The sequence below is a fragment of the Canis lupus genome, chromosome 2 (genome assembly GCF_003254725.2).
Source record: "Canis lupus dingo isolate Sandy chromosome 2, ASM325472v2, whole genome shotgun sequence".
In the NCBI taxonomy this organism is placed as follows: Eukaryota; Metazoa; Chordata; class Mammalia; order Carnivora; family Canidae; genus Canis; species Canis lupus.
In genome coordinates this window covers 71820425-71837627 of record NC_064244.1, presented here as the reverse complement: position 1 = coordinate 71837627, position 17203 = coordinate 71820425, and the positions used below count along the sequence as shown (strand labels likewise).

Sequence of the window (17203 nt, the reverse complement as noted above, 5' to 3'; positions counted from 1 at the left end):
TCAACCCTGATACCTAAACAACCCTTGGTTTGGGTCCAGATCACAGAGCTGGGAGGGAGGCCAGAGATGTACCACACATATCCACTGGGCACTTTGAACTTCAAGACAGTAGCTAACAGGCCCCTCGGGTTCACAACAGATTGTATCCCCACCCCCACCCCCTCGCCCCAAATACCTATCCAGTCAGTCCTCAGAGATGGCTGAAGCCTGGCAGCCCTGGAATTACAGATTGTCAGAAGTAAATCAAGAAGTGCACCACTCGAATCTGGGCGCTCGGCAAGGTGCCCGGCACGCAGGGGACGCCCCACAAATGGTTTCCTTGCAAAACAACAGAAAGCTCCCGGGAGCGCGCATCTGCCGCCGCGTCGTCGTGCAGAGGGGACCGCCGGGGCTCAGGGTGGGCAGGGACCGGCCGGGACCCCGCGGCGGGGCGCGAGCGCCATCCCGGGCCCAGGCGGAGGGGGCGCTGCGGCGGGAGGCCGCGCCGGGCGGGGGCGGGGCGGGGCGGCGGCGGGGCCGCCCCCAGCGAGCGAGCGCCGCGCGCCGCCGCCGCCGCCGCTGCCTCCTCCGTTGCTCGGCCCCGGTCCCGGTGCGGCCCGGCCGGCTCGCGGGGCGCCGAGCCGAGGCCCGCGGCCGGCCGCATGAAGGACTGCGAGTACCAGCAGATCAGCCCCGGGGCCGCCCCGCCGCCCGCCTCCCCTGGGGCGCGCCGTCCCGGCCCCGCCGCGCCCCCCGGCCCGGGCCCCGGGCCCCCGCCGCCCGCCGCCGCGCCGCGCTGGAGCAGCAGTGGCAGCGGCAGCGGGAGCCTCGGCCGCCGCCCGCGGCGCAAGTGGGAGGTGTTCCCGGGCCGCAACCGCTTCTACTGCGGCGGCCGCCTCATGCTGGCCGGCCACGGCGGCGTCTTCGCACTCACGTTGCTGCTCATCCTCACCACCACCGTCCTCTTCTTCGTCTTCGAGTGAGTCCGGCGGCGCCCCCGGCCCCGCCCCCTCGGGCGCCCCTGCCCCTCCGGCCCCCTCCGGCCCTGGCCGCGCACCCCACCTGCCCGGATCCTGGGTGGGCTCTTCAGCGCCTCTGGTCTCCCTCTGGGCCCCCCGCCTTCTCCCGCGACCCCGGGCGCTCCACCCTTCTCTGCACCTGCCAGGCATCCTCCCCTCCCTGCTCCTCCCTGGCCTGCGTCCTCCGCCCTCTGCTCAGGATCTGCCCCTAGGCCTTCCCAGTCCCCTTGCATGTGTCTCATCTGCCCTCTCGGCCCTCTCCACCTAGCACCGCACCCCCCCACCCCGACATTTCCCCAATCTCCATCCTCCCTCGCCATCTGGATGCCCCATCCATACGGGGACCCATCACCCCATCCTCTGCGGCCCGCCCCCCATCCCTCCCTGCCTTTCCCTGGCACCCTGCCTTTGCCAACCTCTGCCAGGAGCACCACCCTCCCTTGTCCCTCTACATCCTCCCATCCTCTGGGCCCTCTGGGAACCTGGCTTGAGCCTCCGGGACCTCCTTGCCCTCACCTCTCCCCAGGACCATCTTTCCCCCAGCCTCTTTCCCACCCAAGGCATCTTTGCTCTTTCTCTCTTCCAGACAACTTCTGAATTTCTTCCGGGTCCTTTGGCTTTATACTCCCCATCACAAATCTCCTAGCTGCCTTCTGGTCCCCCCAGGGCCCCTTCTGGGGCCCCCTGTTATCCCTCTACTCTCAGAGCCTTCCGCCTTCCTTTCCCCTCAGTCTTTCTCCCTCCAGACCCTCAGGTAATCTTCCCAAACAGCTTTGGGCCTCTAAGGCCTCCAGTCCCTCTCCAGCACCTTCCTTAGCTTCCCTAACACTTCCCAGCCTTCCCTCAGACTCTGCCAAGCCCCTGCCCCCCCCCCCCCAACCTCTGACCTCCGGGTTTTCTTTGCCTTCTCAACATTCTGGAGCATACCTCTGGCCTGTCCCGTGGCAGGAACAGCTGCAGCGCCTTGTTATTTTTCCAGAGAGTCCAGAGTGCTTTGGTGGGGCAGGTCGTATTTGCCCCCGTGAGCTTTTGATCCCCAGTGACACAGGATTGGCCCACACAGTATCTCCGTTTTCTGGTTTGCGGGGGTGGGGGATGCCTGTCATTTCCCAGGGTCACGTTTTTGTATCAGAAGTTTTCCAACTTGGAAAACTTGGTCTGTAGCTTGAGCCATCTGCTGTGTGATTCTTTGCACACACGCTCTCACTTCCCCTCCTGGTTCTCCCCATTCTTTGTGGTCTTCCTTAACTGGCCAGTGTGGTGAATGACTCCATCTCTGGAGCCAGCAGACCTGCTTCCCATGCCAGGTGCACCACGCACCGCTGCCATACTGCGTGACCTTGGGGCCGGTCCCTTCACCTTGGAGCCCCAGTGCTCTCATCTATAAAATGGGGTTTATAATAGGTTGTCGTGATGGTGGCACAAGGTTATGTATGTAAGCTTTTAGCCAGGAACAAGCCCTGGATGCTGGATGCTGCTTTTAGCTCTTGTCTTCACCATAAAGCACTTGCTAAGGGCCTGTGGCCATGCTAAGGCTGCCACAGAGACACCACCCCCAGGGACCCTTTCCAGCTGCCAGATCATGTATCTGCAACCTTGGGTTTCCCCTTGAAGTAAGGTGAGGACTTTGTACAAATTAGCTTCTCCCTTTCCCCCTTCCTTTCTGAGTCAGGATGGATAAAAAGATCCAGGATAATATGACAAGCAGAAGCTCTGGGTAGCCCCCAGCCTCCAGCATGTTCCCTGGGCAGAGTTTCAGATCCATCTCGCTGGGCTGACCCACATGAGTGTTTTGAAAGTTCCTTTTCCAGTACCTCTAGGGCTGCACCCCGGGCAAGAGGAAGTTGACCCCCGCAACCATGTAGCGTGGGGTTCAGTCCATTCAAAAGCAGTATCTCCCCTGGGCTGTGGGGGTATCTTGACCAGTGCCAGATTTGTCCCCCAGAGAAAGGAGAGAGGAGGACTTCTGGGCTTGGGGAGGGTGTGTGAATCATCTCGCTTTGTCTGTGCCCTTCCTCACTTGGGCTGGTGGGGTTGGCAAGAGGGTTTGGGTTTGGGCTGAGCGTAGCCCTGGGTCTGAACTGGGGTGAAACCTCAGTAGCGGCCAGCGCTGGGGAAGGCTGGAGAGTGAGCGAGCTCACACTCTCCCATTATTCTGGGGAACCATAGATTGGCTCTCTAGGGCTTTTCTTGCTGAGAATGGTTTTGCTTCATTGTTTGGTTTCATGGATTATTGCACAGGGCTGTCAGCAGGGTGGCTTCTGCCCCACTTCCCACCCCACACGGAGGCCAAAGTGCCCCTTTAATTCTAAGTCAGATCCCTGTCCCCTCTGGGATCCTCCCTGGCTCTCCCGAATAAGAGCCAGAGCCCTGATAATGGGCTTCCTCTGTGTCCATCTCCTTCCACTTCCCCCCACCTCCCCATGCATCCTCCTCCAGGCACATTGGCCTCCTTGCACATTCCTGCCTCAGGGCCTTTGCACAGATTGGAATACCCTTCGTTCAGGTAGTCTCATGGTTCACTCCCTCACTCTTCCCTCCTTCCCTGAGTGTCCCTATAACATACCAAACCACTCCCCCCCCTTCTGTCCCTCTTCTCTGACTACTTGCTCTCTGGAAGCACTTGCCACCATCTGAACATACTATGTGCATATTTTCTGCTAGTTTGTTGCCTGTCTCTTCACCAGGGCAGGACTTCATTCTTACTGTTGTGTCTTCAGTGCCTAGAACAGGGCCTGGTGTGTAATAGGCACTCAATATAGTAAATATTTGTTGAATGAATGTAAGGAGTATTTGCTAAGGGCCCAGAGGCCCCGGTCCTGTCGTCGGCTGGCTAGGTGACCTTGGGTGGGGCCTCAGAGTCCGCCTCTGTAAAATCAGGGAGCTAGGACTTAGTGTGTCTGAGGGCTCCATGAGTCTCAGACTTCAAGTCTCCATCCCCCAGAGTCTGGTTATACATGATCTGATTGATTGTCCTGTGAGGGACACAGAGGGCCCAGCTTTGTTGAGGCTCGGACCCAGGAACCACTGAGGTGTTTGGAGCAGAGTGTGTGGTTCATTTGAAGCTCTTGATCTTGGCAGTCTCTGCTCTTCAAGGGAAGGGCCTCTCGGAGGCCAGAGCCTCTGGCAGTCAAAGCTCTGGAAACAGTGTGTAGATGTCCACAGGTTTGCTTTCTGTAACTGTGCCAGCTCCTTGGCCGATTCTGGCCTACCAGCAGCCTATCATTTCCCAAGTAGCAGCTCCTTACCCCAGTCAGGTGCCACTCTAGCTCTGGGAGGGAAGGCAGCAGAGGACAGTGGTTAATCCTGTGGGCGGGACTCAGAGTCAACCTGTGCACAGACTCTTCTCCAAACCAACTAGGGACCTGAAAGCACGGACTTGGGATGCTGGCCCTGGGATGACCGTGGCAGTGCCTGGACCATGGTCTTTCCCCTAACCCCCTTCACCTGGCTGACCCTACTCATTCTTTGGATTTTAGCTTAGGCATTATCTCCTTCAGCCAGACTATCCTGACTGTTCTGTTGTCCTCTTTCCTGTGTTACCACACACAGTCCTATGTGGCACCCCTCTGTATACATATCTTTTTTTCCCCAACTAGACCAGAGCCTCGTGGTGGGTGGGGAACAACACTCTTATTCACTCTGTTTGGTGAAGGTGTTGCCTGGCGTATGTAAGCCCTCACTAAATATTTGTGGAGTGAGTGAGTGAATGAGTGAACATTGTCATGGATGGTCGACTCAAGTGAGTACCCAATTCATTGGTAGTGGCTGCCTGAAGCTTTGTGTTCAGGATTCTGAGGCTGCAGCTATGAGCAGGGGTGAAGAATGCTGGGATCTAGAGCCCTCTCCTTAGCTCATAAAAAAAAAAAAAAAAAAAGTGCTGGGATCTGTGATTAAGGCTGCTATTGGCTCACAGGGAAAGTGCAAGGATCAATTAGTGATGTCTGCTCTCCTGGGGGCACTCCTGGGGGAGTGGCTGCACCTGCCTAGGAGCTGTCCCTCTTCCTCAGGGAGAGGCTCTCCTAGAGAGAATGCGGTGGTGTTTCTGGGCTGACGACGCCTGCCTAGTGCTGTAGCCCTGTGCCCCACAGGGCCTTCTGGGTGTCTGCTCATCTTTCCCCCTCTCTCTTTCTCTCTCTCTAGCTGTCCCTTCCTGGCCCGCCAGCTGACTCTCGCCATCCCCATCATCGCTGCCATCCTCTTCTTCTTCGTCATGAGCTGCCTGCTGCAGACAAGTTTCACCGACCCTGGGATCCTGCCCCGGGCCACCGTCTGTGAGGCAGCCGCCCTGGAGAAGCAGATCGGTGAGGCTCCTACTGCAGCTGGAGCTGTGTCTCCCAGTTCCACACTCCTTGATTTGAGAGGAGGCCTGATTTTCTCTTCCCATGCCTTGCCAGAAACTGAGGGCATGGTAGTAAGTAAGGCAGGCTGGAGCTGACACCAGAGCAGGAAACATGTGATAAACAAGTGAGCAAATAAGCAAGCAAGAGATGCTAGCAAATGAAGGCTGTGATGGCTGCCAGCTTAGCCCCAACTGCTCATTGTGGGCCAGGCGGGGTTTTTACCTCTTTACATGCATGATCTTATTTAATCCTCCAGTAATCCTATAAGACAGACTCTATTGTTATTCTCCTTTTACTGATTAAATCGAGTCTCAGAGGAGTCAAGTATATGGTCCAAGATCACACAGTAAGTGGAAGAGCTGGGATGAGATGTCATACAGTCTGACCAGAGTCTCTGCTCTTAAACATTCCTGTACTTACTCATTTTCTCATCAAACATTGGTTGAACCCCTATCATGTGCCAAGCACTTTTCTAAATGCTGACAATACAGTAGTGAACAAATATGACAATAATCCCCTGCCCTCTTGGAGCTGACATTCCAGCAGGAGGAGAAGGACAGTTAACAATTAAACATCTGGTGGGGCAGCCCCAGTGGCTCAGCGGTTTAGTGAACCCTTCAGCACAGGTTGGGATCCTGGAGACCCAGGATCGAGTCCCATGTCGGGCTCCCTGCATAGAGCCTGCTTCTCCCTCTGCCTGTGTCTCTGCCTCTCTCTCTCTCTCTTTATTTCTCTCTCTCTCTCTCTCTCTCTCTCTGTCTCTCTGTCTCTCATGCATAAATAAATAAAATATTTTAAAAACAATTAAACATCTGGGATGTCAAAGAGGAAAGCATGGAGGAAGGATGAGAGCTGGGGGGACAGTGATCAGAGAAGACTGTGAAGGAGTGACTTCTGAACAAAGAAGCAAAGATTTGAAAAGATGAGGGATTGAGCTGTGTGGGTATGTGGAGGAAGAGCACAGTAGGTTGTAGGGAGTGAACTAGTTTAGAGTAGGTGATCTGGGAAAGCTTCTAGGAGGAGGTGGTACTTGAGAGGAGCCCTGAATGGTATGATGGAGCCAGTACTGTGTAGTCTGGAAACAGTACAGGCAAAAGCCTGGAGTGGTGAACAAGCTGGTAATGTTTAAGGAATAGCAGGAAGGCCGGTGTGGCTATAAAGAACCTGTGCTCCCAGGCACCTGCAGACAGCCCTCGATTTCTCCCAGATGGCTGTGTGTCCCCCTGGGAGCCTGGGTGCTGGGGCCAGGGCCTTAATCTCAGCTTGCTCCACCCCACCTCCTTCCTGGGGAGAAGTGACGTGGCTATTTGCACACCTCAAGGGTTTCCGGTGCATGGTTGGTTCCTTCCCCTAACGGAGTGGCTTTCAGATACTCTTTTAAACATCTAACTGGCCCTGAAGAGCCCCCGGGGCCTGTAAATGTTGGAGCCCACTGCATCCATCCCTGGAAGCTATGTCACTGGTTCTCTGGAACAACTCAGGAGGGTGGGCAGGAAGAGGGAGAATGTTCTCTTGCTCTTTGTTTATCTTCTCATTCCTCTGCCTAGGCCTGTCCTCAGCCACACCCTCAGTTGCTGTCTTCCTCTGCCTACATCCAACTTCCTTCCCTCTTGAACCCCCCCGGCCGCTCACCACTCAGCCTCTTAGACCTGACTTTGCTCCTTCAGAATCCTGCAGCCTGACCCGGGCAGTCCACCTGGCAACAGGGAGGCTCAGTGGCAGCCCGTTTCTCCTCCCTCCGGGTTGGAGCTAATTGTGGGACAAGATTATAGTCCAGCTCAGCCTGAGCTTGGAGAGCTGGCTGCCTGGAATCCTCTGGGCTCCCAGTGAGCTGTGTGGGTAATAATGACAACTGTAATCCCCCATGTTTGGGGAGCGCTTGACTATGTCCTGAACACTTCCCATCCATTATCCACACAAATCCTCCCAGTAGTCCTGCTGTGCTGATGCAGAAACTGCGGCAGGTGAGCACACGGCCAGGGAATGGAGGCACAGAGATGGACTGTGGGCCTTGACTCCCACACCCTTTGCTATGTCTTCTGAGATGGCCACAGGGACACATCTTCAGTCTTCGGTGGCCACACTGTCTTCATTCTTATGTCTCGACCCAGGTATTCCATATTCTGAGAAGCTTTCATGATCCTAGTTGGGCCACACCTTCCATGAGCTTCTTGTCCTTCCTTCTCTTCTTGGCCCTGTGCTACATGGTGATCATTACAAAAATGTTGGGCAGGCCCAGCAGCCTCTCTCCTGGGCAGTGAGGGTCTTATTCACCTAGTCTACCGCTTAGGGGTCCAGAGATGTTGGCTGAGTGAGTGAGCTTCTCGAGACGCCTTCCTTGATGTCCCCAGGTGACTCATGGAGAGGCAGTTGCAGCTTCTCCCAATCAGGCATTGTGGGTTTAATCATTTAGGTGTTAATTCTATATACTGACTCCTGAGTACGGGGGCAGGAGGTGGGAGGCCAAAAACAAATCTGTTGTGGACCCTGCCTTCTGGCGATTTCCAGGCTAGCTCAGTGCAAGGTAGAAAGCCTGGCCAGCTGTCACAGGTATAGTTAGGCTTTGGAAGAAGATCAGAGAAACCAGGAGTATCTTCTGCCTGGGGCATATGGAGAGGCTTCCTGGAGAGATGCCTTGAGCCCAAGTTTAAAGTTGGGGTGGAGTTCAAGCACAGGAAGATGTGTGAAGGGAGCCCTCCAGGCAGATGAAAGAGAAGAGGAGAGGACAGAGCGGGAAGGAGCGAGGACAGGCATGGAACCCTGCACAGGCCATATTGGCTGGAACAGGAGGAGTGCTCCAGAGAATGAGAGAACTTCTGGTTGGAGAATGGGGTGGAATTAGTCACTTGGGACCCTAAATGTCAGCGTCAGAGACTTTGCTTTGAGAACAGCTGGCAGCCTGGCAAGTGACATCTTTGAGGCCTTTGAACTCTGAAACTTGAACAGGAGCCAGATTGAGGGTGGGGCCAGGAGGTTTCTAATCAGGGTGAAATATATCTTCTTGAAAAGGACTAAGGTCACTGAGCCTTTTCAAGAAGGTTGGGGACCAGCTTTGAGGTGGATGGTGCTGTTCGTATAAACATGAACTGATGATTATTGCGGCCCAGGGGCCCCTGCAGCCTGTAGGCTTCTCCCTTTGGCCCCATAGGCCAGCAACTCCAGCCCAGTAGGTTCTAACCCAAGGCTGCTGCCCTGCAAGGACCATCTGAGGTAGGCTGACCAGCTCCTTCCAGTCTCATGTCCTGGGAAACCCCTCAGTCATAGGCTAACCAGGGCGGTTGGCCACCCTGGTCTGAGCTCTTGATTTGTCAACTGGCGAGCCATGCAGCTGGGTCACCCTACTGGGCCAGCCATACAGGGTCCAGGCCCTCTGAGAAATTGGGGAAGAGGGAGGAGGTGGCAACATTGCCCCCCAAGAGGCTCCCAGTCTGATGGGAGCTGATGGAAACATCCCAATCTGAGCAACAGACACTGACCTAGACACATTTACTGCTCACAGAACCAATATATAGGCTGCCTCTCCCTCGCCACCACCCAGCAGGTCACAAATGGCAGCCTATCTATGCCCAGTGACTCCCCTCCAGTCCTTCTGCAGACCTGCCTTATCTGCTACCTGGATTGGCTCTGCTGACCCGGCCCCAACACCTGGCTTCTCCCTTCAAGCATAGTTGTCTCTCCAAGACCCGGATTTGGCCTCAGCCCTCCCTGGCTTAGAATTTGGTTGACTCCCTCGTGACCTCAGCAGCATTTCCTGAAAATCAGTCATTTGAGTACAGCCTTGATGATTTTTACCCTTTCTGCATCTCACCTTCTACCTTCATTTCCTGGTATTTTCCTCTAAGTGACTAGTTGTTGTTCTTTTTTTAAAGATTTTATTTATTTATTCATGAGAGACAGAGAGAGAGGCAGAGACACAGGCAGAGGGAGAAGCAGGCCCCATGCAGGGAGCCCGACGGGACTTGATCCCGGGACCCCAGGATCAGGCCCTGGGCTGAAGGCAGCGCTAAACCACTGAGCCTCCCGGGCTGCCCTGAGAGACTGTTTTTTGTTTTTTAAGATTTTATTGATGTATTCACAAGAGACACAGAGACACAGGCAGAGGGAGAGGCAGGCTCCATGCAGGGAGCTTGATGTGGGACTTGATCCCAGGTCCCCAGGATCATGCCCTGGGCTGAAGGCGGCACTAAACCGCTGAGCCACCCAGGCTGCCCAAGTGACTAGTTTTTAAATGTGTCTTACAAGGAAAAATTTTATCACAGGTGCCAGCAGAAAGCCTCTTACTCAAAATAGAAGGTAATCATGAAAACAAAACATAACAATGTGACAAAATTCTTGCTGTTTATGGTTTCCTGCAGACCTTAGCCGCCCTGAGGACTGATCACAGCTATTAGGTCTTAGAAGTCGAGAGTTTTCCCCTCAAGTCAAAGGCTTGAAAGAAAATTGAAAAGGGACTAACTTTCTCATTCCGTGAGTCAGTGTTACTTAGTGTTGTGGCCAGGAGACGGATCGTCTTCCACCTTCCTGAACGTTTGCCCTTGGAGGAGCGCTTGCCTGTGCAGGCAACCCCTGGGGTCCCCAGCCCTGCCAGGTGATGGTGATGGGGACTTGCTTGTGCCTTTGCTCCGTTCACCCCCCCACCGCCTCTTCCGGGTGCCCTCCTTCCTGGTGAGCCCGGTGGGCCGTTCCTCCTGACCCAGCTTAATTGCTGCCCCACCTTTTGTTGAATTCCGCCTCCCCCAGTGTCGAGTATGGACACCAGTAATACCATTAACCCACCAGCTATGGGTTAGGCCTTTGCATCTCTCACTCGCATCAGTATCTTACAAGTTCCATACGATCGTTACCCAGGGAGGAACTGAGGCTCAGAGAGGTTAGGCAGCTTCCTCAAAGTCACAAGCTAACAGGTGTCCAGGCCAGGTTTCAAAATGAGATCAGGCTGGCCCTGGAGGCCCCATACCTGACTCAGTGCCTCCTATACGACCGCATAATTAGCCACCTCACCGCTTGCTCTGCCCTCAGGCCACGCTCTTCCTGTGTCCTCTGGTCTGTCCCTCTGCTGTGATGCAGTGGGTGCTCCATAAACCCCTGGAATGGACAGAAAGGGTCAGGTGGGGATTACAGTGACCCAATGTGTGCGGCCTGGGCCCTGCAGTGACCTTGAGCTGACCTCGAAGCAAGGGAGACCACAGCCCTGCAGCTGTTTCCTCCACAGGTGGGGGCAACGGAAGGCCAAGGCCAACAGTCAGGACCCAGCAAGGGGGTGGAGACCCCCACCTGCGCTCACTAAAGCCAGCTCAATGGCCCACCCCCACCCTCAAGGACTTCCGTGCTAGCCCCTGGGCTTTGGTCATAGACACCCCACCACCTGGCTTGCCTTTCGTGGGCTGTGGGCCTTGAGCCCTGGTTGGGGCAGAGACGCCCATAGCACACCCTGGGGGAGGGGGAAAGTGTGGGGAGAATCATTTGCTTCTCACAGATATTCAGTGAGAAGGAGCCTCCCCCCCACCCTCCATGACCACATCGCCAGGGGTTGGAGAGTCCCATCTGCAAGGCAACAGGAAGGTCTTACTGGCATGAACAGGCCTTTTTACTTCTTAGAGGAAAGCCCAGGAGCCTTGGAGTAGATCTTAGGTTTCCTTAGGGCAGGAATAAAGTATCTTACTACTCTCTCTTCCTTCCTTCTTTTTTTTTTTTTTTTTTTTTAAGTTTTTATTTATGTATTCATGAGAAACAGAGAGAGAGAGGCAGAGACACAGGCAGAGGAAGAAGCAGGCTTCGTGCAGGGAGCCCGATGTGGGACTCGATCCCGGGTCTCCAGGATCACACCCTGAGCCAAAGGCAGATGCTCAACCGCTAAGCCACCCAGGTGTCCCACTTCCTTCTTTTTCCAAAAAATATTTTCTGAACTGGATGAACAAAGCAAATGTGGTTTTCTGTTTTAAGCACTAGGAAAAAAATAATAAAAAAAAAATGAAGTAGACACTAGGCCCAACATAAGGCTTGAACTCATGAGTCTGACAGTCTACTGACTGAGCCAGCAAGGCGACCCCCCTTTTTTCCCTAATTTTTATATTTAATTTGTTTTTATTTATTTAAAGATTTATTTATTCATTCATGAGAGACACAGAGAGAGAGAGAGGCAGAGACACAGGCAGAGGGAGAAGCAGGCTCCATGCAGGGAGCCTGATGCGGGACTCGATTCCGGGTCTCCAGGATCACTCCCCGGGCCAAAGGCGGCACTAAACCGCTGAGCCACACGGGCTGCCCCCAAGATTTTATTTTATTTTAAGTAATCTCTAAGCCCGGTGTGGGGCTGAAACTTACAACCCCGAGATCAGGAGTTGCATGTTGTACTGACTAAGCCAACCAGGAGCCCCTTTGAATTTTTTTTTAAAGGAAACATATTTGACTTACCTGTACGTACTTGCCTCTTCTCCCCTCACCTGCCACCCCCAGGCCTTGTACAATATCTCGACATAGTGGTTGGTGATGTCTGAGAGAATGTTTGGAAGACAAGAGTTCTAATTTCAGCCCTGCCTTATACTATTGAAATGAAGTCTGTTTCCTCATCTGTAAAATGTGGGTACCTACCCCCTTGCCTAGCCCAGAGCATTTTTGGTGCATCGAGTGAGACAGGGAATATCAGTACACTTCAAAAATTGTTTTTCTCTGTTGAAGCTTAAGAGGCTGAGCCTTGTGGTCAGGAATGGCAGCAAATGGACTTGCTCCATAAGCTACCACTGGTACCGGCTGCTGGCAGGCGTGTGTTGAGGAGGATTCTGAGGCTGAGTCCAGGGCAGTGATTGGTCACCATGGTCTGGCCTGAGAATAAACAGCAGAACAGCTGCTTGCCTTCCTCCTGCGTGGGGTCCAGTCTCCACAGTGGCATCCCTGGAAAGCCTCCTTTGACCCATCTTATTTAGGGCCTGGGGATTGATGACTTCAATTCAGCATCTGGGTGGCTCCCTTGCTCCAGTGTGACACTTTCTCTCCCCCACCCCTGGCTTTTGGCAGCCCAAGGAAGTTGGGTGTGCAGAGCTTTACTTCCTCTTTCTCAGAGTTCTAGGAGGAAGCCTGGCCACCGAGGCCACAGTGTACTGGTAGGAGTCCCCTCCCTGCCTAGGGGAGGGCCTATGGGAATCCAGTGAGGATTCTAGAACTTTTCTCCTCCTCTTTCCTGAAGTGGGTCTGTGGCTCTCCTTCACTCTTGGATGAATTGTGTTCTGAAGTTTGGTAAATAAGTTGTTTGGAGTATAGTTTTTCCTAGAACAATAATAATAATGGCTAGTGTTTATTAAGCTCTTGCCAGGCGCTAGATGTTTTGCTAAGCTCACTTGCTGAGTTCTCCCTTCATCTTCCTTAACAACACTCAGAGGCAAGTTAGATTATGTCCCATTTTCTTTTTTAGCAGATGAGGGCACAGAAAAGTGAAGCCACTTGACCCATATCACATAGCTAGTTGCGGTTGGGCCACATGTCTGTCTGGCTCTAAAGCCTGTGTCCAAGCCTGGAAGACAACTGTGGGCAGGGACAGGAGCTGGACCTGGGGCCCATGGGGTAGGGTTACAGGTTGGATTTGGAGTAGCAGCAAGAGTTTTGGAAAGAGCTAGAGAATTCTGCATGCTGGTGTGTCCCAACATGAACTGTGTATCAGGACTGAGGCTCCCATGAATCTAGCACCATGCTTGGGTGTGTCTGCATCTTATTGAGCGCTCCCCACAGTCCCTTCAGACTGAGACTGTCTTCTCTCCATTTTACGGATGAGGAAACCGAGGCTCCGGGATGTGAAGGGACTTTCTCCGGTAGTAAGTGGGTAGCAAAATGATGATTCAAACCTAGTGTTGCAGACTCCAGAGAGTCTGCCTTGTGACCACCCTGAGATGTACTCACCAAGTGCAAAATCCCTTCCTGGTATTATTTCTGATCCTTCTATGAGCCTTCTACGCAGTTGCTATTTGTCTGCTTTTTCAGATGCAAAAACAGGCTCACAGATGTTAAGTAACTTCCCTGACGGGCACTGGCTCATGAATGGAAGGGTCAGGATTTGAACTCTAGGCCTGCCTGAGTCCAAAGCGCATATTCTCTCCTCTTTGCCTGCTCCTTCATGGTTCATAGGCCTGGGACTGCCTGCTTATTCCACTGTCCCTGCCCTCTTGGGCCATGCAGTCGAGGTGGAGAGCCCGTGTACACACACAGCAGTCCCATCACAGCCCAGCAGGGAGCAGGCGCTGTGTGCAAGGCAGCAGTGTAAGCATTGTGGCAACGGTGCTCAGAGAAGCTGCTCGAGAGTCCTGGGGAGCAAGGAGGAGGCAGGGGCCAGGGCTTGGTCAGAACGGGCAGGAAGCCAAGGCTGTAGGACCTCAGAGGGGCAGAAAAGCAGGAGTGAAGGTGGGGCCCACTCGTGCAGGGCCCAAGTATCGGGACAGGAAGTTGTCCTTTATCTGATGTGTTAGAGGAGGCCGGTAAAGGGCTGTAGGTTTTTTAGAGAAATGTGGTGTGTGTAAGGGGGTTGGAAGGCAGAGGGGCTAGAGACAGGGAGTCTTCAGGGGAAGCTGTTTGGTGCTAGCTGCGTGGCCCGGGTTAAGGCATTGAGAGGAGAGTGAAAAATGGAGCAAGATCTTGACAAGACCTAGTGACTGGCCACGAAGGGGTAAGGGGGCAGGAAGAGTCTGCAAAGGCTCTCCAAATGGAGTTTCCCAGCCTCTGCCACTCGCTGGCTGTGTGACCTTGGCCAGATCCCCTAACCTCTCTTGGCCTGCTTTCTCAGTTGTAAATTGAAGGGGTCAGAAGAGAGGCAGGCACTGAAGGGACAATTACCGAGGGTCTGCTACGTGCCAGGGGCTGTTATAGGCTCTTTGAGGTTCTTTCCAGCTCTTGGATTATGTCATTGACAGAAATAAGGAACTAGGCAGGGTTAAATAACACTCATTGTGACACTTTAAAATTTACAAAAAGACCTCAAGCCCCAGTTTTGGAAACTTGGGTTCATATCCTGGTTCTGCTGCTTCCTAGCTGGGAGTGGCCTCGAGCGCTCACTCATCTCACTGCAAAGTCACCTTAAGTGTAACCTGGAGGTGGTGGTAATGATAACCCTACTTCCTGGGATGTCCTCAGGATTCAAGGAGATAATGCATGCAAAGAGCTCAGCATATAGGAGGCGCTGGGTGAAGTGGTTTATTTCCCTTGCCTATTTCTTTATTTCTCTTCGTAATTCAGTGAACTGAAAATAACTGTGCACTTCTTGAACACTTACTTTTTGCCACGTCAGGTGTATTAATTCATTTAACCCTCAAAACAACCCCATGATGTGGGTACTATTGTTATTCCATCTCCGTGTTCAAGGAAACAAAGGCACAGAGAGATTAAGTGATAGGCCCTGGCGAATATCTAGCAAATGATATCATTAGGAGAAACCCAGCTAGTGGGCAGCCCGGGTGGCTCAGCGGTTTAGCGCCGCCTATGGCAAACCAGGTTTCAGAGTGTGTCCACTGGCCTCAAACCCTCTGCCCTTTGCCCTGCTGCTGGTTTTAAAGAAGAGATGTTCAGGCGCTTAGTTCCATTGTAAACATGCGCTGGTTGGGGTGATGGTGAACAGCCTAGCAAGAGTCTGCTGGGTAACTGGAATGTGAGGCACAAGTCTGTTTGCTTCATTGATGCATGCCAAGTGCCTAGAGTAGTGCCTGGCACCTGGTAGGCACTCAGTAAGTTATCGTTGGAGGCAAGTGGCCAAACTGGAGATATTATCTGGGGAGTGGATCCAGTGGAAGCAATGGCTGGGCACATTGCTAAGAGCTGGGGATCACAAGCAGCCTCATATGACTCTCAAAATTCTGTGCAGGTAGGAGCCACTGCTTTGGGAACTCTGGTCCTTTGAGGCCTGGAGCATGCTCAGTGGGTAGAATTGTGGGCTTTTGCATGTGGCCGACAGCACGTGCCAGCATAGCAGCTTTATGACCTCGGACAAGTGACTTAAACTTTTCTTTTTGTTAAGTTTTTACTGAAGTTTAATGAGCTTACAAAATGTGTACAAATCATAAGGGTCTGTTTGTTGAGCATTCACAACCTGAACACACACATGTAATCGGCACCCAGATCAAGCAACACTATGCAAGCAGCGTCCCAAACCCTGCCTTGTTCCTCTTTCTGGTCAGTGTCACCCCTCCGAGGGTGACCATTATCCTAACTTCTACCACCATAGATTACTTTTAGTTGTTTTTGAACATTTTGTGTCCTTATGTGTGTGATTTCTTCACTTTATGCAATATTAATGAGATATATACATATTTCTATGTGTGGTTGAGGATCGTTCATTCTTTGCTGTCTACAGCTCCATTGTGTGAATATACTACATTATGTTAATCTGTTACACTACTGATGGGCATTTGGGTAGGTCCAGATTTTGGCTATCATGGGATTGTTGCTGTGAACATTCCTGTATGTCTTTTGGAGCACATCAAATCATGCACATTTCAGGGTGCCTGGCTGGCTCAGTCAGTAGAGTCTGCAACTCTTGATCTTGAGGTTGTGAGTTCGAGCCACAGATTGGGCATAGAGTTTACTTATAAATTCCTTCTTTTTAAAAAGATCATACACAGGGATCCCTGGGTGGCGCAGCGGTTTGGCGCCTGCCTTTGGCCCAGGGCGCGATCCTGGAGACCCGGGATCGAATCCCACATCGGGCTCCCGGTGCATGGAGCCTACTTCTCCCTCTGCCTGTGTCTCTGCCTCTCTCTCTCTCTCTCTGTGAGACTATCATAAATAAATTAAAAAAAAATTAAAAAAAAAAAAGATCGGGATCCCTGGGTGGCGCAGCGGTTTGGTGCCTGCCTTTGGCCTAGGGCACGATCCTGGAGACCCGGGATCGAATCCCACGTCGGGCTCCCGGTGCATGGAGCCTGCTTCTCCCTCTGCCTAAGTCTCTGCCTCTCTCTCTCTCTCTCTGTGTGACTATCATAAATAAATAAAATTTAAAAAAAAAAAAAAAAAAAAAAAAAGATCATACACATTTTTATTGGGGAGATACCTAGCTGTGGGCTTATTGGGGGTTCCTATGTTGAACTTTGGTGGTTAGTGCCAAATAGGTTTCCAAAGTAGTTATATGAGATTTCTACTTGCTTCACATTTTTGCCAGCATGTGATTTTTAATTTTTTTTTTCATTTTAGCCATTCTGGTACATGTATATAAAAAATACATCATGGTTTTTATTTACATTTCCCTGATGACTAATGAGCGTGAGCCCCTTTGCATGTGTTTATTAGCCATTAGATAGCTTCTTTTATGAAATACCTGTTTGAATCTTTTGTCCACATTTGAATTGAGTTGTCTGAGCTTTTTCTTACCGACTTACAGGGATTCTTTTTTTTTTTTAAAGATTTATTTATTTATTTATTTATTTGTTTGTTTGTTTGTTTGTTTATTTATTTATTTATGATAGACATAGAGAGAGAGAGAGGCAGAGACACAGGCAGAGGGAGAAGCAGGCTCCATGCCGGGAGCCCGACGTGGGACTCGATCCCGGGACTCCAGGATCGCGCCCTGGGCCAAAGGCAGGCGCTAAACCGCTGAGCCACCCAGGGATCCCCCAGGGATTCTTTATATATTCTGGTTACAAATCCTTTATCCATGGTCAGATAAGCATATTGTAAATATTTTCTCCTCTGAGAGTCACCTTTTCATTCTTTTAATTATATCTTTAGATGAACAGAAGTTCTCTTTTTTTTTTAATTTTTTTAAGTAATCGCTACATCCACCTCAGGTCTTAAACTTATGAGTCCGAGATTAATGCTTGGGGTCATTGTGAATGCTCACACTCTCCACCAACTGAGCCAGCCAGGTGACCCGAACAGAAATTCTTAATTTTG

General features: G+C 52.2%; 1 protein-coding gene across 12 annotated transcripts in view; it reads left to right on the top strand.

Annotated features, from left to right (window-relative positions):
- The first annotated feature begins 540 nt into the window (after positions 1 to 540).
- The window catches only part of ZDHHC18 (zinc finger DHHC-type palmitoyltransferase 18), a 46185-nt gene continuing 29522 nt past the window's right edge, over positions 541 to 17203 (top strand). For 5 of the 12 annotated variants that reach the window (XR_007404397.1, XR_007404399.1, XR_007404398.1 and 2 more), the window contains exons 1-2: positions 542 to 958; positions 5142 to 5302. Coding sequence is in view for 9 of the 12 variants with exons in the window: in XM_049098472.1 (XP_048954429.1) it covers positions 642 to 958; positions 5142 to 5302 (478 nt within the window). In the remaining 3 variants the exon portion in view is untranslated. Of the gene's footprint in view, positions 959 to 5141; positions 5303 to 17203 lie in introns of all 12 variants that reach the window. The other 7 variants (XM_049098470.1, XM_049098460.1, XM_049098458.1 and 4 more) reach the window with 4 other exon arrangements.